This window comes from Lepidochelys olivacea (genome assembly GCF_965140295.1).
Source record: "Lepidochelys olivacea isolate rLepOli2 genome assembly, chromosome: 4".
Lineage (NCBI taxonomy): Eukaryota > Metazoa > Chordata > Testudines > Cheloniidae > Lepidochelys > Lepidochelys olivacea.
The window spans coordinates 15,607,934-15,630,230 of NC_140414.1; the positions used below are offsets into that span (position 1 = coordinate 15,607,934).

The following is a 22,297-nucleotide window of genomic DNA, read 5'->3' on the forward strand; positions in this document are numbered from 1 at the left end:
CAGAAATCGAGTGACCAGAGAGATTGAAGTGTTCTCCAACTGGATTATGAATGTTATAATTCTTGTCGGAGAACACTTCAATCTTTCTGGTCACTCGATTTCTGATCTAAAAGTGACTATTCTTCAACAAAAAAGCTTCGAAAACAGACTCCAACGAAAGACTGCTGAATTGGAATTAATGTGCAAATTGGATACAATTAACTTAGGCTTGAATAGAGACTGGGAGTGGTTGAGTCATTATACAAAGTAAAACTATTTCCCCTTGTTTATTCCTCCTCCCCCCCACTGTTTCTCAGACCTTCTTGTTAACTCCTGGAAATATGCTGGAAATGGCCCACCTTGATTATCACTTCAAAAGGTTTTCTCTCCCCCCACCCCACTCTCCTGCTGGTAATAGCTCATCTTAAGTGATCACTCTCCTTACAATGTGTACGATAAACACCCCTTTTTTCATGGTCTGTGTGTATATAAATCTCCTCACTGTATTTTCCACTTTATGCATCCGATGAAGTGAGCTGTAGCTCACGAAAGCTTATGCTCAAATAAATTGGTTAGTCTCTAAGGTGCCACAAGTACTCCTTTTCTTTTTGCAAATACATAAGAAGGATCAAACTCTGTCCACTACCTTGAAGCTCAGACCACTGAAGACCTTTAATGATTTTTTTCAAGGAAGGGAAAAAAATTTACTTACTAGAGGGCTGAGACCAACTTCAACCCTCATTGTTGTGCCAATACTGCCAGGAGGATCCTCTAGCTCAGTAAAAAACTGCTGGAACTATTAGCTCTATTAGTGTGCTCTGCCTTACTCTGACCATCAAAAGAGTAACCCCTTTTCTCTTCTGCCCTTTCTGAAATCCCTAATGTTGGACAGAACACCCTTTAAAGTCAGCGTGTACTTCAAACAACAAGGGTGTGTTCTTGTATTTCTTGATAGCCTTGAGAAAACTAGTCTGCAAAGAGCAGCCTGCTTATACAAGATCCTAGTTCTTTGTACATGTGTTATATTACATGTTTGTATTGCAGTAGAGCATAGAGCAATCCTGGGCTCCATAATTATATAAGCGGTTAGTATTACCAAGAAGACAGATAGTCCTCTGGACCCTTTCTTTTAATACCACTTCAACAAAAGCTGTCATTTTTCATTAAAAAAAATATATAGAAAACTGAGCCCACTGTGTGCAGTAGCTTGTCTTGTAAAACTTCAAAGGACCCCTCTCAATCCTTCTCATGGGAATTCTATCCATCACAGCTGATCACAAGAACTGCCATATCAGATCAAGTCTGTGGTCTGTCTAGTCTATAATCCTGGCTCTGACTGTGACCAGTACCAGATGCTTCAGAGGAAGATGCAAGAAATTCTATAGTGAACAATGATGTAATTTTCCCACAGGAGAAATTCTTTCCCAACCTCATCAGTTAGTATGAAGGTTTATATCCCTAATTTATTTTTAATCCTATTTAATATAACTCTGAGTGTTCTCATTATCTATATAAATGTCTAATCCTCCTTGTAAACTCACTAAGCTTTTGGCTTCAATATCATGTGGCATGAGTATGCACTGTATATCAAGGTTTTTAATATACTGCTTTTCAATTTAATTGAATGTCCTCTTGTTCTTGTAGTGGGACAACAGGTGATGCTATTTACCTTCTCTATTCCCATTCTTCATTCAAAGTCTCTCCATGCCTCTAATAATTGTCCATCATCCACCACTGAAGCTCCATATTTCTGCTGTATATATTTTTGGATGGGGTGACCCTGCCTGAACACCATCTTCCAGGTGAGCATAAGACACTGGTTTATACATAAACAGCCCACTCAAACTTTAACAGAGGACACTGGATTTAGGCACATTTCCCTTCTTTTCCAACATCTTTAACCAAGTAACAGATCATCCTAAATCCCTTAAGCTCTATCAAGGACTAGTAACACAGACTGGGGTAGAGTGAAATAGAATTCCTCTCACTCTCAATCCAGAAGAACCTGATGCCCAAATTTATGAGGCATGTATTCAACCAATTGCTTCTCCCTCTGGATCCACTCATAAGTTCACCTTCCAGCTTCCCCCACATTGTGTATCAGTAACAAGAGTTGGTTTCTAGAGAAATTACCTTAAAATACCTTCCTTAAAAACACTTGCCCCTTGTCCTCCTTTCCCTCCTGCCAGGAAGACCAACAGGTTGCAAGGAATAATCAATAATGGTCCTGGCCCTTCCCCACTGCCCTTCCCAAACTAAGAGGAACAAAGGTCCAATTCACAGGTTGTAGCATAGTGCTGCTCCCAGACCCCACAACCTCATCCACAATAGCTGAAATTCAAGCAGAGAAGTTTAGTGTTGGGCCCTCAGGACATTGCTATTGTCAAAGCAGAATAGCAGTAGTGATGGAGAGCTCTGCTGCTGTCAGCTGTGGCAGAGATACTCTTAGGAGCAGTAAGAGCAACACTGGTTCATCAGTTTTAGGTCATTAATGGACTTAGAATGCTAAAGCTTTGGTATTTGCAGAAACAGAGTCAGGATAAGGAAATCTGTTGCAACACATAGGAGAGGTAGCTTTAGCTGCTGCAATTTTCAATAAGGTGTGTTAGACAAAAAGTTGTATTTCTTACACTCTATATTTACCTAAATCAGAATAAAAAATCCATCTTCCACATATAGGTCATGTAAATGTATCAATTAGCACAGTTATGGACATAAATTTTTCAAAGTCTTGCCTATGCATCGTCTTCTAACAATGCACAGCTCATTACCAAAAGAAGGAAAATCCCTGCAAGTTTATTTAGTGGCCCCATTGCTGTTTAACACGGGAGACGTGGGTGAAGAGCATAGCTAAAGACAGTCAAGAACCCCCTTCTCTTCCCACCCCCAAAAACAATCTAAGCCCTCCTCTTCTTCCAGCCCCATCCTTTCTTCATCTTAAACACTAAAGAAATGGATGCGGGAGGCTTATATCAGCTCCCAACTTGTGTTCCTAATCTAAATTTTCCATTGAAGTTGAGCTACAAAAAATATGCCCTTTTTATGCTTAAGTTTTCTATCAGATGTCCATAACATGTATTTACTAAGGCTAAGCTACTGCTTGGTTTCATAAAACTAGTGTCACAAACTAATTCTGATATTGTTCATCATGGCCTACAGCAATATCTGAATATAGTAAAAGGGAGTAGGCTAAACGCACTCACAGCTCCATGCTGGTTAAAGTTCATAACAGCTGCTCTATTCATGGAAAGACATCTGAGAAACATGCCATAAATAAAATGATCACATGGAACTCCCTTGCACAACCAGTGTACATCTTTCTATGCAGGAATTTAGAATTCACACCCCACAGTGTCAGTCAAAAACATATTACAGGCTATTCTTTCCGAATGATACAGGCGATATTTTAGTAAGCAGTACATCTATTTGGTGTTCAGTTCTAAAGATAACTTTCTATTCTGCATTACAAAAAAAAATGTCTCTAAGATTACAAATGTTGAGTGCTGTATTTTAAAAACCATCACTAACAATCTGTGGAAAGGGATAATCAGTCTATACAGTTGCTGACTATATAGGTGCTGACCCTGCCAACACTTATGCACATGCTTTATTTTACACATGAATGTAGTCCCACGTGTACAATTAGGTACATCTGTGTGTGCAGGACTGGGGCCCTAGTCAGCACCTTGATGAGACTACCCATGTGTACAGTTAAGCATACGTTTATGCAGAATCTAAGTTTGTATTTATATACACAAAGTTGATTTTGCTTCTATCTCTTCAATTGCACTAAACCCTACTAGTTTAAATCAACCCTCTTCAGATTTCACCAGTGCTAAACCAATCCTCCTAAAATGTGTCATTCATAGATCTCTGCCAGGGAGGAGTTTTTTTTTTTTTAAAGGGATGTGTGGGTGTAATTGACAAGAATGCTGGATAAGTATTTGAAAAATGGGAGGTTTTTCAGTTTTGAAAAGGCTACCAGGTTTTGCCACTGCATATCTTAAATTAATAAAAAGGGCTTACCTCAGAAATTTAAAATTTGGTTTATTGTTTTTCTAATTCAAGATTGGTTCCTTTGACTATTTGTCAAGTCTGTTAGTCTTGGAATTTGGAATTATTTTTATTAAACTATAGTAACACCCTCAATTTTACGCATTCCACACAAAGGTCAAATGAAGAGGTAAGCTTTCATTCTTTAAAAAAACCTAGATCCTAGCCCTTTGTCTTGCCTAATACCCTTCATAAAGATGGATAACACTCCCTACTGGCTGGCTAAATGCTCCCCCAACTTTTCGCCCACTGTGGGAAACAGCATTTTTGATTCCCCCATCTCACAGCAGCCAAAGCCCTTCATTCTTTTCTACTATTGGTATCAGGATCTTTTCCTTCCTTACACCCTCTGCTGGAGCAGCAGCAAAATCTTCCTCCCTCCACAACCTCCATCCGACACCTGCCCTAGGCTTCAGTAGCTCTGCCCTGCAGTACCATTAAGCTTTCAGTGCCTTCCCCTTCAACATCCCTCCCAAATGAGAGGGAGTCCGCAGAAAGGCAGGAAGGAGTGTTTGCGCAGCATTCAGCATCTGCAGGTGACTCCAGGAAACACCCTACACCTTATACCACTTGTAGAGTGGGACTGGAAAGCAGATGATCTTACCTCCATTCTCATGAGTCCGAGGCACTGAGCCTTCTCTTCCTAAACAGCAGCTGTCTCACGTCCACATCAAAGACTACATCTTCAGTCAAAGAACCACCATGTCAGGGAACCAGGTTACAACATAAGGGCACCTCCTACCATGGTTAAAACACAGTCCAATCATGTAATGTGGACAGAGTAGTCTTTTACTCATCTCCTCAAACTACTGGCATGACCAAACTGAGACCTGGAGTGGTCAGTCTTGTAGCCAGGTCTTCTCACACTACTGTTCTTACAGTGCATTGGGCCAAAGATAGAAGTGAGCTAATACTCCTGTGTTTCCCTCCAACAAAAGTTACCTTCCCGCCCCCCCGGTAGAAGGCATGTAGAGATAGAGTCTTATTCTCTCACATGAGGAAGGTAAGCAGTGGCAAACTCTTCAACTTTCCCCAGCACAGGGGCTGAGCAGCAGCATAGTCACCTGAGTGGGGGCATGCAATTGTATCTTGCCCCATGGCTATGGCACTCTTGACCTCAGTGGAATTTTAAAAGAGGGAGTCATGCTTCAGGAAGCAGAGAGTCATGAGACCATGACAAGCCTCCCTACTGAACACATAAAATTGGGCTGCTTCAGAAGGGGAGCACACTGGAGCCCAGCACGATCAGCTGGGCTTCTGGTCAATCCTGCCCATTCATATATACATGTAAGTAAAATTACCGAGTTATAAAAAGATTCATAACAGTGTCAAAAGGAATCACCATGACTAAATAATTTAAGGTTACAATTTAAGGCCTTCCACACAAGGCATCCTGGGCTGAAGGCGTCATTAATATTATTGATTTGTATTTCTTAGTGCCTAGGAGCCCCAGTTATGGACCAGGACCCCACCGTGCTAGGTGCTGTAAAAACACAGAATAAAAACAATCCCTGTCCCAAAGAGCTTACAATCTAAGTATAAAACAAGAGACAATAGATGGATGCAGACGGGAGTACAAGTAAACCGTGAGACAGTACTGTTCAGCATGATGGGCTGTGGTCTTATCAGGATTGTCTTCCCACTTTCAGAACTTCCAGTGTTGTTGGGCAATGTAAGTCATGCAGAGGTTTCTTCTGTGGTTTTTACAATGTATCACGTGGAGTCTTAAAACCAAGTTCTGACAGAGTTTAGCATCTGATAAGCACCATGCCCTGGAGCTCCTGTGCCACACCATGATTTTTGTATGGCTTTTGACACAGTCCCACATGACATTCTCATAAACAAACTAAAGAAGCATGGTCTAGAAATTACTATACAGTGGGTGCACATGTGCTTGAAAAATTGTACTCAAGAAATAAATCAATGGTTCACTGTCAAACTGGGACAGCATATCTAATGGGGTCCTGCAGGAGTCAGTAGTGGGTCTGGTACTATTCAGTGTTTTCATTAATGCAGTGGTTCTCAACTCCGGTCCACCGGTTGTTCTGGGAAAGCCCCTGGGAGGCCGGGCTGGTTCGTTTACCAGCCGCATCCACACGTTCGGCCGATCGTGGCTCCCGCTGGTCGCAGTTCGCTGCTCCAGGTCAATGGGGGCTGCGGGAAGCAGCATGGGCCGAGGGATGTGCTGGCCGCCTTTTCCTGCAGCCCCCATTGACCTGAAGCAGCGAACCACAGCCAGTGGGAGCCGCAATCGGCCGAACCTGCAGACGCAGCAGGTAAACAAACTGGCCCGGCCCGCCAGGCACTTTCCCTGAACAAGCGGTGGACCAGAGTTGAGAACCACTACGTTAATGGCTTGGATGATGGAGTGGAGAGTACACTTATAAAATCTGTGGATGACACCAATCTGGGTGAGACTGCAAGCACTTTGGAGAACAGGATTAGAATTCAAAACAATCCTGACAAATTAGAAAATGTGTCTGAAATCAACAAGATGAAATCCAATATGTGCAAAGTACTACATTTAGGAAGGAAAAATCAAATGCATAACAACGAAATGGGGAATAACCAGCTAAATGGTAGTTCTGCTGAAAAGGATTTGGGGGTTATAGTGGATCACAAATAGAATATGAGTCAACCATGTGAGGTAGTTGAGAAAAAGGCTCTGGGGTGTATTAACACAAATGTCAAACAGCAGACCTGGGAGGTAACTGCCTTACTCTACTCAGCACTGGTGAGGCCTAAGCTGTCTCCAATTCTGGGCACCATACTTCAGAAAACATGTGGACAAACTAGAGAGCCCAGAGGAGAGCAACAAGGTTTAGAAAATCTGACCTATGAGGAAAAGTAAAAACAACAACTGGGCGTGTTTAGTTTTGTGAAAAGATGACTAAGGGGGGACCAATCATCTTACAACAGACTTCAAATATGTTAAGGGCTGTTATAAAGAAGATAGTGATCAATTGTTCTCCACATCCACTGAAGGTAGAACAAGAAGTAAAAAGCTTGATCTACAGGAAGGGAGATTTAGGTTTGATATTAGGCAAAACTTTCTAACTATACGGGTAGTTAAGCTCTGCCAAAGGAGGTTGTGGAATCCCCATCATGGGAAGTTTGAAGAACAGATTGGACAAACTCCTGTCAGAGGTGGTCTAAGTTTACTTGGCCCTGTCTCAACACAGGGGGCTAGGCGCAATGACCTCTCAAAGTCCCTTCCAGTCCTACATTTCTCATTAGGTGTAAACTGGCATAGCTCCATTGATTTCAATGGAGATATGCCAATTTACACCAGGCTGAGGATGTGACCCTATTAATTTTAGCAAAGCCTGAAATATGCGTATGTGTGTGTAAGAGGGGGCATATTTCAATTATTGTAACTGGCAGAGTTCATTAGAAAACTTAGAGCTCCTGCAAGGTTTCCAATATGATTGTGCTCACAAACAATACAAATGTGTGGTTTCAGAGTAACAGCCGTGTTAGTCTGTATTCGCAAAAAGAAAAGGAGTACTTGTGGCACCTTAGAGACTAACCAATTTATTTGAGCATAAGCTTTCGTGAGCTACAGCTCACTTCATCGGATGCATACAGTGGAAAGTGTAGAAGATCTTATTATATACACACAAAAAGCATGAAAAAATACCTATTAGCTATTACCAGCAGGAGAGTGGGGTGGGAGGAGGTATTTTTTCATGCTTTTTGTGTGTATATAATAAGATCTTCTACACTTTCCACAGTATGCATCCGATGAAGTGAGCTGTAGCTCACGAAAGCTTATGCTCAAATAAATTGGTTAGTCTCTAAGGCAATACAAATGTGTGACTCCTAAGAACCACATTTGCAGCTTCATTGAATTTATAAACTCTGCTGGCAGAATTTAGGTATGCACAATACTAAGCAAAACCTCCCTATATTTTACTTATGACCAAAAGATTATTTTTTACCACTCAAACAACAGAAGTGCTTAAGTTAGGATCATAGAATCATAGAAGGTTAGGGTTGGAAGGGACCTCAGGAGGTCATCTAGTCCAACCCCCTGCTTGAAGCAGGACCAATCCCCAATTTTTACCCCAGATCCCTAAATGGCCCCCTCAAGGATTGAACTCACAACCCTCGGTTTAGCAGGCCAATGCTCAAACCACTGAGCTTTCTCTCCCCCTCCCAAGGATAGTTAAGATTAGTTAAGATTATAGGACCTAATTTTCAAAAAAACCTTGCACCTAACAGCTTCTATTTAGGCATCTAATTAAGTGGCCATTTTTTCAAGAGCCTCAGCACCTAACAACTCCCCTGGAGAGCAGTGAGAGTTCCTGGATGCTGAACAATTTTAAAAATCTGACCTGTAATTTACAGAAACTAGTTAATGTTTATAAAGTACTTTGAAGGCGGAAAGCACTACACTTGTTAAGTAGTACATCATTTACCTTAGCTCTGTTACTTTTAGCATTTAATTCAATATTCTCAGACTGACAGTATCACTTCTTAAAAAACCCTAGAGTTGTGTGCAAAAGCAAAGTTAAAAACATTTGCAGCCATAACCCTGAAACATCAATTTTACAGTTGAACAAAACCAGACTATGAAAGCTCTCCTTTACACACTTTCTGTGATTATACAGAACTACTTCTATCTAGATTCCATAACATCTTTTTAAATAGGGCTGAGCAATCTAACAGGAAATGTACTGATCAGTCTCTATGTAACATTCCCCAAAACAAATGCAGCTTACGTGAAACCTGGCACATAGTTTTAAAAGATCACAAATGCGTCCTGTCCAACAAGATCCAATAATCTAGTAAGAATAAAGTCATCAGGAAGATTAGTAATGAGACTTCCTGTATGTTCTTATTAGTCAAGCTATTATGAATTGATTCAGGAAATTTGATTAATCATTTCAACACCAGACGCTGCAATCTTACGTACGTCACTTTGTTGGTATAGCTCTTTGCTACCATGAAAGTAACTACTTTTTTCACATAGTCAATATTGACAATTAACTGGTAAATGTTAAAGACATCTTACAAATGTATAATCTAAATTGTACATGTTTAAAAGTTGCATGCTGGCTGTTTTGTCTGCATTGTTAAACTTAGAACAGTACTCTCACTCACATCTACCCCAAACTATCACGCAACATTAAACATAATACAGAAACCAAATGATGTAGTGAACGATTTGCTGTAATTTAATGCAGTATTACCCAACAGAGGGGAAAAAAATATAACCACTTCTCTCTCATTCATGGTTCAAGCACCATTCTTCAAAAGCCACTACAAGACGTGATTTCTTTACTGTAAAATATATGTATTCTGGACAACAAGATTTCTCTTCTTCCTCCATCTTAAAATAATCAAACTATCTTGGCTCTTCAAAGTAAAGGTCGTAAGAGCTAAACCTAATCTGCTTTAATATCTGTACCCTGATTCCATGAAAACAAACACAGCTTCATACTATTTCAGAATTTCTGAACATTTCACAATTGCTTTCAGCTCAGTTCAGCAGAAACCTGGAAAATTTTTAGCTACTGTACACAGAAAGGTAATTTTGATTATTAAATTGGAAAGATTTTTTTAATGTTTTATTAAAATAAATACACAAGGAGTATTAGAGATTGTTGATAGACATAGATGCACTTCCATTTTACAGACTAGTGAGTACCATGAAAGGGACTCCAGTTTTCCAAACAGTATTTTTTATCATTTAAAACAAATCCAGAAAATGAAAGCATTTACTCAAGGATTCAACATCTTATTTCTCAGTCTGTAAGCCAGTTCTTTTCACTGATGACAGTGTGAAACTTCTGAAATCCAGTCATGAACCATCAGGACCTTTTCCAATTTCCATTAATGTGAGGTATGTATTGTACAGAAAAGGAATATTCAGAACTCTCTGCTTGTGTGAAGTTGAGTCATCTTCTGGAGGGGTATTAAAAAGAACCATCTGTGGACCCAGTGGATGAAGTATTTGGATTCATTTACTGGATTGTACACAATATGATGGACACTTAACTATTGCCTGCCCATGTAACATTACTACCAACTAAAGGATAGTCATTTTGGTTGTTTCCGCTACATGAATTTTGCAAGCCCAAAAGGACCAATACATCTCTTTGTCCCTTTTTTCCCCTTTTCCTCAAGTAGGAAAGAAAGCAACTTCTCTACTAGCCTGTCTACACTCACACTGGAACTAGGGACTTGGCAAGACCCATCTTTAAAGGGACAAATTGAAACTCGTCAATTTCACAAAAAGCAAAAATTATTTTGATTAACTCTGATCTGCCCATGCTCCCTGGCAACCCTTCTCCCCCAACAAAAAACAAGAAAAAAATCCCCTCCCAACAACAACATTTTTGATTATTTAAAACTTGTATCCCCTGTTATGTGGAAAAACCACAAACAGGAGAAACTGACAAGACTCCATGGGAAACAGAGTGTACAAAGTGGAAAAAAATATTTTCCCCTGATTTATTTCAGTTAAGGTAACGGACATGTTACTAGTAATACTAATAGGTAAAATGTTTTAGATGAGATTTAAGTTTCTAGTAAGATTATATTTAAAAGGTTATGTCAAGACTGCCATATTTCCATAAACTGTATTATAAGGCCATGGTAATCAACTAGCAGCTGTTCCCAAACTTCACTGGTTCATATACTACCTTCTTAAAAATTGTTGTGAAGTGAGCTGACAGAACATCAAATTCACGTACCACCAATGATACACACACATCTGTTTGGGAATGCCTGAACTAGTGGATAGCCTGTTCTTACTAACACAGATTCAGTGTGAATGCAGACAAGGTCTATGCACAGTCAATCCCACTACACACTGATTTAGCCAAAGATTTATAAAGTGCAGATAGCTTTGACCACCATTTTACAAACAGAAGAACTGCAAATAATGGGTCAGATTGATATCCTGCCTAATAGTATCAGATACCGCAAAGGAAGGCGCAAGAATCCCCAAATTGGAAAATGATGGAATTAACTGTCCATTGAAGAAATTTTAATTCCTGTGATCGTCCCTAGCATTTGTTTTAGATAGGGACTGCATTTCCTACCCATCCAGTCTTCGGATACAGGGACTGATTTTAATGAGAGATCCTGCACATTTTCATTAACAGCTAAGCACTTTATACTTAAATACCTTCAGAACTACTGGTTATATATCATCCAGTCCTAGTAACTTGTTGCTGTTTTTCCAGTATCTCCTCTTTTGTCATGTCAGTCTCTGACAGTATCTCAACTTTAATGCCTAAAAATCATAGGCCTGGGGTAGGTCTGTGATGAAGCCTGATGCAAAGAATCATTAGTTTTCCACAATGTCCGTTTCCTCTTAATTGCTCCCTTTACTCTTTGGAAGTTCATTGAACATAACAATTCTCACAGGCTTCTTGCTTCTAGATGCTCTTGCTTTTTAAATAATTTCTTGTTTGTATCTCTTTAGATGCTTGCCCTTCAAGCTTCCTCTTAGTCCTCCTAATTTCCATTTATATTTTACTTGCATTTGTTCTTTTCTATTGGTGTCACATGGACTAAGGGTAAATCTACACTAGAAACGCTGCAGATGTGTCACTGTAGCATAGACATTTACTATAGCGATGGAAGGGGTTCTTCTATTGCTGTAGTAAATCCATCTCTCTGAGAGGTGATTATTGATCTGGGGTGGGCAAACTATGGCCCGCGGGCCATTTTAAGCCCGGTCCTCAAGTTTCTGCTGGGGAGTGGGATCTGGTGCTTGCCCGACTCTGGCGTTGCAGCCAGGGAGCAGGGTCGGGGACACTCCATGCAGATCCCGGAAGCAGCCGCATGGCCCCGCTCTGGCTCCTATGTGCTCCAATGACCCCCTCCGGCACACCAATGGGAGCTGCAGGGGCGGTGCCTGCGGACAGGGTAGCCTGCAGAGGCACCTGGCTGCGCCTCTGTGTCGGAGCTGGAAAAGGGACATGCTGCTGCTTCTGGGAGCTATTTGAGGTAAGCGCCGCCCAGGAGCCTGCACCCCTGAGTCTCTCCCCATGCCCCAACCCCCTTCCCCAGCCGTGATCCCCCTCCTGCCCTCCCAACCCCTCAGTCCCAGCCCAGAGCACCATCCTACACCCCAAACTCCTCATCCCCACCCCAGAGCCCGCACTCCCCCCCCACCCCCCCGTTTGGTGAGCATTCAAAGCCCACCACACAATTTCTATTCCCAGATGTCAGGTTTCAGAGTAACCGCCGTGTTAGTCTGTATTCGCAAAAAGAAAAGGAGGACTTGTAGCACCTTAGAGACTAACCAATTTATTTGAGCATAAGCTTTCGTGAGCTACAGCTCACTTCATCGGATGCAAGTTTCCACAGTTTTCTTATTCCCAGACGTGGCCCTCAGGCCAAAAAGCTTGCCCACCCCTGCAACAGATCGAAAGAATTCTTCTCTCTACTGGCTTACTCACATTACACAGGGCAGGACGTTTTTCACAGCCTCGAGCAATGTACTTGGGCTGACCTATCTCTGTTCGGCAGACCTGCCCTAAACTGAACCATCTCCATGATCAGGGTAAAAAAATTTAGTTTCCCTAATTCTGCCTGCTTGAATTATTTAACTACATTCTTCACTTAAGGAGAAAAAAAAAAAAAAGTCTCAAGGTTAGTGGCCCGGTGTTTGCTTTCGGCACAATCCCTCCCGGGGGGTGTCAATGGAAGCGAGGCTTTGGCACGATTACCCCGGACTGAATCCTGCCCCGCTGACGGCCTTGGCCCTGGCCGAAGCCGCTGCGGGGAGCGTTGCGCTCGCTACGAGCCGCCCCTGGTCTGAGCCCGCGGCCGGCGGCGTGGCCGAGCCAGGGCATTTGTACCTTGTACCTGGGGGTGCCCCCCCCTTCCCGCTGCTCCTCTTACCGCGCAGCCTCCTTCGCTCCGTACCCCTCCCCCGAAGCGCGAGGGCCCCACAGCCTCCCGCCGCGGCCGGTACCGGCCTGGCAGGGGGCCTGGCGCCCGGACTAGAGTTTCGTGGGATCTGAGGGGCGTGGGGGGGAGCGGGGGGCGCCAGGCGGGGCCCAGCCGCCCCGGCAGCGAGCGCTCGTGAGGGCCGGGCTGGGGCAGCCCATCGCGCCCCCGAGCCGAGCGGGGACCGGCCCCGCTCCGCCGGCGAAGGAGCGGCGGTAACCTCCGCCCGGGGAGCCTGCCTCCAGCCCCGCCCGCGGGAGGCCGGCCCAGGGCCGGACACACAGCCGGGGGGGAGGGGCCGCGCCGCGCGCGCGGCAGCTCCTACTTACCGCCCAGCCGGCGCCTTCCAGCCTCGCGCTCGGCGAAGCACCAACAGCGGCCGCAGCGCGCGCGAACCGGATGCGGAAGCGCGGAGGGACGTGAGGTCACGGGCCCAGCGTCACTTCGGAGGAGAGGGGGGGGGCGCCACTGACTAGGCGGCCGGGGAGTGCGCGCGTCTGCTCGGGGTGCCGTGGCGGCCAGGGCGCGCCGCAGGGGCCTGAGGGGGCCGCTGCCTCCCGCGGGGGCGTTTCCTTCTCGCCCTCCCCGGCTCCGCGTGAGGCAACGCGGACTGACCCCTCTCCACCCCCGGCAGGCCGGCCCCGGCCGCAGCCCCAGGCCCCGAGCCCGCCCGCTGCCCATCTGGCTGCAAGGTGTCCCCGCAGGACAGCCCCCTGCGCTCCCGGCTTCGGCGGTGAAGCTCTGGCCCGGCCAGGGCAGGGAGTTCGGTCTGCACTCAGCCACCCCGCCGCCGCCGCCAGGATCGAGGAGATCTACCCGGCTCGCTGCGGGGCGAGTAAGCGTAACTCGGGGGCTGCCAACTCCAGGCTTGTGTCCCCCAAAGCCCCTTGTAGCCAAGAAAATTTCTCAGAAAAGCTCGTCAGTCAACTTCCGTTCAATATGTATTTTACTATTAAATGCCAGTAAACCAATTAAAAGACAATACAAAAAACAGTATTTCACATATCCAGGAGTACTTTAAGAAGGGGAAATTAAGGCTGAAAATTAGGAGAAACTTCCCAACATGAGATCTGTTATTATTGACTAATCTTCCAAAGGAAGATCCACCACTTGAAATTTACAAGTAGAAACTTTAGTATAAATACAATCCTTCACTTGCAGAAGGACAGACATAAATAACCTAATAGGTTTCTTCAATCTCTAATTTCTCTGATATCCTACATGTTTACAAGTTTAACTTTCCCTCCCACTGAATATTATTCTACAGATGTGTTAGGCTGCATTTTTCCTGTCAGAATCAGCATTTCCTTCCTCTATCGCTCCCTATGTATTATTTCTCCGTCTGCATAGATTATAGTTTATACAGCTCTACTATCGTATATTAAAGGATACGAGTCAGATTTTCTGTCCTAATCTGATTCTAAGAGACCAAAAACTCACCAGTCTGCACTGGCTGATAATTGCCCCTGGGACTGGGGGAGGACATAAGAACGGCCATACTGGATCAGACCAATGGTCCATCTTCCAACACTGACCAATGCCAGGTGCTCCAGAGGGAATGAAAAGAACAGGCAATAAGTGCTCCAGGGGGAGTCCTCACTTAGTTAGCTGGTTTATTGGGTTCCTCTCTATTTTAATAATCTTTACTACAGCATTACAATATACAGTTCTTTAGCAAACAAGACTTATCTACCATCCTCCTGATCTGAGCTTTCATTAAAGCTTCAACATGGAGGTACAGTATTATAATTATGCTCGCTGTACAGATGAAAATTTCACTTTTTCTCTCCAATAAGGCCAATGATATACAATTCTGGCTCTCAAGAGCTATTCACTTCAGCTATGAATTTACAGGAGCACAATTGCATGTATTGTAAATGTTCTGTGTTCCCTGACAGCAGAAGCCAGTGGTGTTCAAATGAGACATAAAACTTGGCAATGTTCAGGCACATAGGCACTGCCTGACTTTTCCATGTGCTCCCCTAAGAAACCATCATCAGAGGAGACAGACAGTAGAAACTTACCCAATAAGCCCAATGTCCTCTATTGCCATGTTGCAAAAATACTCCTGTTCAGCAAAGGAGCTGATCACCGAAGTATTGGCAACAGTGGAAACCACTGGAACATGCTGAACATCTCTTTATTATGGACTACAGCCATCTTCCCTCAAGTGTTTCTTTGAGCAAGACTGGAACGTATTAGGTGCTTTCATTTTTAAAGAATCAGCAGATGTTCAGTAAGTACCTAAACAGGCCCAAAGAAAAGTTTCCAAGAAATATATTTATAGGAGAGAATTTTTTAAAAAACATATGCCATTAAAGTTCCTTTGAAAATGACTCCATACCAACTCTCCTGTCATTATCAGCACTGTGAAAATTGCTTGAATTCTCACAATTTGAGACTTCATTCCATTGAGAGTTGTACGCTGTCAGTCTGTTTCTGTGGCGGCTGCTGGTCATACTTCCTTGCTGGAAAAGAGTTAAAACATAATTAAATTGTTATCCCTTATACTCTATAAAGGCATGGTGATCACTGGGAAGGTGGGTTTAATAGAAAGACTAGCTCTGGTAGAAGACCAGTCTTGGTCTGTAATTTAAATAAACGTTTCACTGAAGGAAAACTACTGATTTCACAAAATTTCCAATTCATTAAATTTGGAGGCAGTAACTACTCAACAGAAATCAGATGTTATGTTACACCCCGTCAGTTTAAGTAGAACAACCCTTAATGCCACCATTTGTTATTTCGGAATTGAAGACAACAGTAAAGGATGCAAATATATATACACAACACTGCTGGGAAGGTTGTGTGGGCATGAATGAATCTGTTACAACTTGTAACAGATTCTAGCTATTTAGAATATAGTCCCGCTCTCTGTGACTAAAAAGCTCTAGAGACTACTAAGAAAAAAAGGATTGGCCAAGTTTATTACCCAGTGGAAACTACCTGGGTAATAAACTCGATTTAAGCCGCTTCTAATATGCCAGTTGTGACCATGAAGCAAAGTATCTCAGCCTGAGATAAACTATAAAGACAGCCCATAACTTCAGAAGGAGTGGGAGAGTTGGGCACTCAATCCAGCTCACATGTTCTGGAAACCCAGACTTAAGATATCCTAATGAAAGACAGGGGAGATGGAAAGGAGAGTTGTCACCCTAGATGGGAAGGGAAACATCTGGGATACATCCTGAAATCTTTCAGTCAGAAATGTGAACAGAAAGGGGATAGGATCTCCCTAAGTTTTTCTAAACAATTACCTCTATATCTTCAAAAGCAATGAAAATACTAGCAAAACTCATAGTGGTGAGAAACTGTATCTATTCCAGTCTGCTGAGGTATCCAGTTGCCAGTGAGCAGAAGTGGCATTATTGGGCAGTGATTTGAAAGCAGAAGCTACTATCAGCATCAGATGTACACAGCAGAATGCAGGATGAAGGCTGCTTCTGAACTTCTCCAATAGGTCAGTGCAGATCCATAACGGCTCAATACCTTTAGTCAAATTTCTCCCCAATGACTATCCCAATGGATACACCTTTCAGGGGCCATCTCCTGTGATGACATTGCTCAGACTTACTGCCATTGACCCACCGAGACAGTCCTGGCAAAACCTATGCTGCCAATTTATATATACTTAGAAGTTATAAGGAAACAATGCAAAGTTATGGTTCCCCCAAGCAACTCTAGCTATACTATTGCACACATATGGTATATTTTATTATTGTAGATGGTATTTAAAAATATAAAAATTAATGCATAAGCACTATAGGGTGAGAAGAGCCTAAAAATACTTACTTTCTTCTAACAAGCCTTTTCAGAAGGTATAAACTGTAATAGATGCACACACTTTGGTTTTGCACTTCCAGCTGAACCAGCTGAAAAACTCCTATACCTGAAGAATTTTGAAGGATTCTAGCTCCCAGTAGTGGGCTCCCTGATGCTTCTAGCTGCCATGGAAGTTTGGAGTATCAACATATCAAACATATCTCCAACTCTGCAAGGAAAGCAGCTAGAAGGTGACGAGGATCTATTACAACTTGTACCTTATGAAAATAATTCCACCCACCCCACCTGTCGCGCCAGTTGTAAAATAATCCCCCTCTTGGAGGCTACAAAGTTCAAAGAGGTCTCCACAGAAAGAGAAAAATAGCACCCAAAGGATCAATGAACAAAAATTAACCCACCAATTGCAGTTTTCCGGCACCAATTTGGGGTACATAAACCGCTCCCAGAACCATCATGATAAATACCACACATCTACTATGGAAATATCCCATCATTCTCCAGCTAAGCGGGGTGGGGGGGAGGGGTAGCAGTATGTAAGTAAAGGTATACCACCACCAGAAAGTGCTGAAGAGTTTTCTAGAAACAGAATCTTTTCCCCATAAAACAAGAACTTCTAAAAGGTAAGTGCTCAGAGGAGCATAGGAACCCATTAACCAGAGAACATGACAGACACTGACCCACCCACTCAATTTAGGAACCATCGATCAGTGAGTGAGTTCACCACAAAGATCAGTTCAGCCAGTCTGCAATCATGCTGTTCCTTACCAAGAAAGTAACTCACAATACGTAGGCCCATCAATGGCCATTAGCCAAGATGATCAGGGCTGCAACCATATACTTTGGGTTCCCTAAACCTCTAACCGCCAGAAGCTGGGACTGAATGACACGGGATGGATCACTCGATAATTGCCCTAGTCTGCTCATTTCCTCTGAAGCATCTGGTATTGGCCACTGTCAGAAGACAGGATACTGAGCTAGATGGGCTATTGGTCTGACCTAGTATCGCCATTCTTATTTCTTAGTTTGTGGGACACTAAAAATTCCCACACCAAAAGGACAGTAGGATATGGGAGATGTGATCCTGTCCTTCCTTGCTCATTCATAGATGAGATGGTGGCCTGATTTTAGAATTGAAACCACCTTTTAAACACCAGGACTCAAAAGCACTAGATTTTTCTTCATCATCTACCCTTCCACAACTGTGTATGGTTATTGCTCATTGGGGTGGGGGAGCTTGTTGAGGCTCAGATTCTGAGGGTGTGCCTGAAATGGGCCAAGTGTCAGTTAGAGCAGCCACTTGGAGCTCTGCTCTGCCACACTGCCTCCTAAGACAATGTGGGGGTGGCTAGTGCAGCTCTGACAGCTACATGCCAATGAAGAGTTGCCCAACACCAGGGAAATTCCCTGATGACCATTTACAGCCAGATCCCCACCCCGCTTGTGCCATCTGAACAGATACAGCTGGTATTGTAATAAAGAATTGGGAACTGCTGCTACACATAAATAATACACATAAAATAATAAATCTTCCATGGAAGCAAAGTTAGGCCAATGCTGAGAGCCTATAAAAATCCCACCTTGAGCTCTCTGCAGTTATAAATACTTCTGCTGAACGTTCGTATTTGGAGGTCAGACTAGATGATCATAATGGTCCCTTCTTGCCTTAAGAGCTATTTCTACTTGCCATATTAGATTCATTGTTGACAACTAAAATACCCATACAGGAGGGGCCTGATTCTGCAACGTGCTGCACATGGTGAATTCCCATAGAGGCCCACTGAAGTTACCATACTTCAGGATGAGAGCCTTACATGAGAGTTAACACATGTGTGAGGACAGAACTAGGCCCTTACATTTTCCATAATTGTTAGTTTCTGACAACGTAGAACCTTGCACCAAATAGCTCAGTGTAAGCTGAGTTTTGTTCTACAAAGGGCTATAGTGTCGAAATATTTACTCTATTTTAAAACATGCATCTTTCTTTGACTATTCAGGAATCTGAACATCTCAGAGGACAGAGCACGATCTTACCGATAGAATACATCTCTAATTGTTGTCTTAAGCGGATTTTTTTCATATTGTCATAGAAGTTTGGCTCTGACGGTGCCTCTGCTGTAGGAGGCACTGTGAATATTCGCATGATCTTCCTTTTATTCCTAAAATATAGAAAGAAATAATAAATAACCTGCAACACAATATTTCGAAGTATTTCAAAAAGAGTATCTTCCAGCATCTTTATTTAGAAGCTAATTATTAAAAGACTACCTTGAGCACATATTTTAATTGAAGTAACACACTTTTTCTCATTGAAGAGTATCCTAAGAAGGATGGCAGGTGCTATTAAAAGCGAGTCAGTAGCCATTCCCAGGAGAACGCTCATTGCTGCTTTGCTCCATAACACCCCTCCCCTTTGCAACAGGAGGTTTTGTCCCTACCTCACCAATCATGCTGCTTCTGGATGAAATCCCTAATCATCTTCCTCTTTGTCCATGCTCTATCCCTTCCCCACTCTCCTTTTTCAGTACCGCTCTTGCCCCTTTCCCTTTACCACTGTGTCCCTTCTCTGTTTCTGCCCTATGCATAATTCAGCCGAATGCTAGCGCAAACTCCAGTCCTACCTGCATCAGATAAAGGAATGGGAGGTCACACAAACCACTGAAGCTAGCAGAAAACTGTTACTCTTAAATAAATACTCAACTTCCAACACACTCGTCTGGAGTATTTTGATCCACTGATGCACAGGCATTGATCCATGAGAGAGAAGCACAGGCATTAATCACATTGAAGGAAGAATAATATAAAAGACGATAAATTATGCCCTATCTTCTCCCCTATTCTCCAGCTGAAATATTCAGAAACAGAGAGGGATGGTAGATGAGATTTTAAATAAGAGGCCATTAGTGATAACTCCCACTCCTGTACATTAAATCACTACATCAATTAGACTTAACGGTGCTGGGCAAGTAGATGAGTGGCAGGAGACCAATTTGTCTCCCCTCTCCAACAGTTGTCTCTCACCGGTTACAAAGACTGTACTAAGCCAGCACACTAATTCTCTTTACTAAAGTACCAAAAAGCATCAAACTAAAACACAGGCCTCAAGACATAAGAAAGAAAAACTGCCCTCCCTAAACCTCAATTCTACTGACACATCTGTTTCTTCTTGGGATCTTCTAGATCCTCCCTATCCTTTCTATTGAAGTCTTGTTCACAGCATCCAGGGAAGCCATGTTAGCACCTCTGTTGCTATATGGCAGAGAGTCACCTTTAGCAAGGTGTTGTTGCTGCTATGTCACAGATTACACTGACAATGGTGTAACCTGCTGCCCAGGATGGAAATCATGCTAGGAACAAGGAAGTGCCACAGCAAGGAACTGGAGGAGCAGGAGGAGCGTATGGGATTCAGAGTATTAATTTAAGGGAGCCAGTGGCTCTGCTGGATCCATGTTACTCCTGGGGGAATTGTGCACCACTGCACACTCACAGAATTCATGGTCCCACGGATTATTTTTTTCTCCACAGAATATAGATTCTGCCAGACAGGCGCTGAAGTTATGCCTTTCACCCACCAGGGGCCGCTGTGGTGCTAGAACAGAGGGCAGCCAGCTGGAGGCTGCATTCCCCACAGCAGGTCCAGCTGGAGAGGCTGCATTCCCCACAGCAGTGAGGAGGCAGGGAGGGACAGAGCAGGGCACAGGGAACTGCTCGAGGATCACAGAATGGGGTTCAGAACAGTGTTCCCTCTAATTTTGTACATCTGTGTGGCAGAATGAATTTTGTTATGTGTACCAGTATGGAAGTGATGGGGCAGAGGGTTGGGATGCGAGAGAGAGGGAGCACTGGCTGGGGGTGCAAGAGGCGGCTCAGGGCTGGAGCAGAGGGTTGGGGTGCAGGCACTAGGGTGGGGCCAGAGATGAGGGATTTGGGGTGCAGACAGCCCCAGGGCTGCAGTGGGGAGAGAGGACTCCCCCCAGCCCTCTCTCGCCACAGGAGCTCGGGATGAGGTGAAGGGTGCCTCTCCCCAGCAGCTCCCGCGGGCCTGGGCCAGGGCTCCTCTCCACAGCAGCTCTGGTGGGGCTGGGCTGGGGTAGGGCCGCCTCTCCCCACATGCCTGCGCTGCCCTTGCGAGTCTACAGTGAACGCAGGTTCAGAAGGGCTAGAGGGGGGAAGACAGACTGAGGCACGGATCCAGAAGCTAGTGAGGGGACAGCATTGAGCTAGGGGCTGCAAGGGAGGAGGACTGCAGGGACACACAGGGAAAGGGGCACATATGCATGACTGAATGGGAGAGGCTAGGGGGTCAGCCAGAGTCTACATGGTGGATGCTCCCCAACAATCCTTCCCTCCCTTAAAAAAACTGTTCAATACTTCTCCCACCCACATCCAACGACTCTACAGGTTTACTCCCAGCCTCCTTTCCTGTCCCGTCCCTGAGCTCCTCCATTATCACGGCTCCCCAAAGACTTTGTACTCCTTCTGAGGGGTGCAGGAAATAGATTTCCCTATTGTAGTCTACACGGATTATTGCGGAAAGTTCTGTATTAATCTGCCTAGGCAGGAATCTATTTGTCAAGCAACCATTTCCTGAATCTTTTTTTAATTTTTTTGTCTGCATTTTTGCATAACATACTTGCAGACAGGTATTTGGAAATACATTACCCAACTAATTAAAACTGGCGGGAGACAGGATGTTTGACAAATAAAATATGCAGAATTTTAAAATACGTTGTGGAGCATTTTTAATTTGGGGGGGTGGGGGGGTGGGGGGCACAGAAATCCCCCAGGAGGACCAGGTGCCTGGGTGCAGCCCGCCCGCCGCGGAGAGGCCCAGCTGAGCAGGGCGGGCAGGCAGGCCAGGCCGCCCCTCCCCGGGGGCAGTGCGCCGTGCGGGCGGGTCGCTCCGACCGCAGCCCTGGCGGCTCGGGGCCCTGGGGCCGCCCCGTGCGAGTCGGGCCCAGGGCGGAGGCCGGCCAGGGGTCCCCCTCACCGGCGGGCGTAGACCAGCAGCGCCAGGCTGGCCAGCACCACCAGCAGGTAGACGTTGGTGGCCTCGTTCCAGGCCTCGTGCACCGAGTAGTCGAGGGCGCCGCTGTCGCTCATGGCTCCGGCTCCGGCTCCTACCGCCGCCATAGGGCGCCCGGCCACGCAACCCGGGCTCCCCCCCCCGGGCCGTGAGCGCACGGGTTCAGCCATCACTTCCGGGGGGCGGGGCTAGGCGGGGGCCCGCGCGCGCGCGCGCGCGCGCGAAGGGGCGGGGCTCCTGCCTGTCACGGGCGCCCGTAGGAGGATGCTCCGGGGGTAGCTCGTCCTGCCTCAGCATGGGGGGGGGCGGGATTCGATGATTTCTTGAGGCCCTCCTTGCTTAACGCTTTCACGGTGAGCCCAAGGGCCTCCAGCCCCAGCAATCACGACTCAGCAAGAGCGTCGCGCCAGGCGAGTGGCAGACAGGGCGGACTTCGCTGTGTCAGCATACAGCTCACAAACCCAATCCTTGTTAACCAAAAAAATAAAATAAAAAAAATAAAAAATGTGGCCTTTGCAGCGTGGGAGTGAATAGCTCCACCACAGA

At 44.7% G+C, this 22,297-nt stretch overlaps 2 protein-coding genes across 5 annotated transcripts in view; both read right to left on the reverse strand.

The window, feature by feature from the left end:
* Positions 1-13,353, reverse strand: part of SLC20A2 (solute carrier family 20 member 2) — a 71,605-nt gene extending 58,252 nt beyond the window's left edge. Inside the window, exons 1-2 of one of the 3 annotated variants that reach the window (XM_084625906.1) lie at positions 13,275-13,346; positions 4,637-4,770 (exon numbers count right to left, since the gene is read on the reverse strand). The gene's annotated coding sequence lies outside the window, so the exon portion shown is untranslated. Of the gene's footprint in view, positions 1-4,636; positions 4,771-12,897; positions 13,182-13,274 lie in introns of those variants that run through there. The other 2 variants (XM_084625907.1, XM_084625910.1) reach the window with 2 other exon arrangements.
* Positions 13,354-13,898: 545 nt separating this feature from the next.
* On the reverse strand, positions 13,899-21,939 carry SMIM19 (small integral membrane protein 19). Of its 2 annotated transcripts, XR_014711279.1 has the most exons (4): positions 21,716-21,939; positions 18,760-18,884; positions 15,290-15,413; positions 13,899-15,189 (listed from the first exon to the last, which is right to left on the reverse strand). XR_014711279.1 is itself a non-coding variant. In XM_084625912.1 (3 exons), exons 1-3 carry the CDS (start codon positions 21,919-21,921, stop codon positions 15,349-15,351), a joined length of 396 nt encoding a protein of 131 aa, XP_084482038.1. In that variant the 5' UTR covers positions 21,922-21,938; the 3' UTR covers positions 15,206-15,348. The 2 variants fall into 2 exon arrangements, 1 of the variants encoding a protein (XP_084482038.1); XM_084625912.1 differs by lacking the exon at positions 13,899-15,189 and having other exon boundaries at positions 15,206-15,413; positions 21,716-21,938.
* Positions 21,940-22,297: the final 358 nt, after the last annotated feature.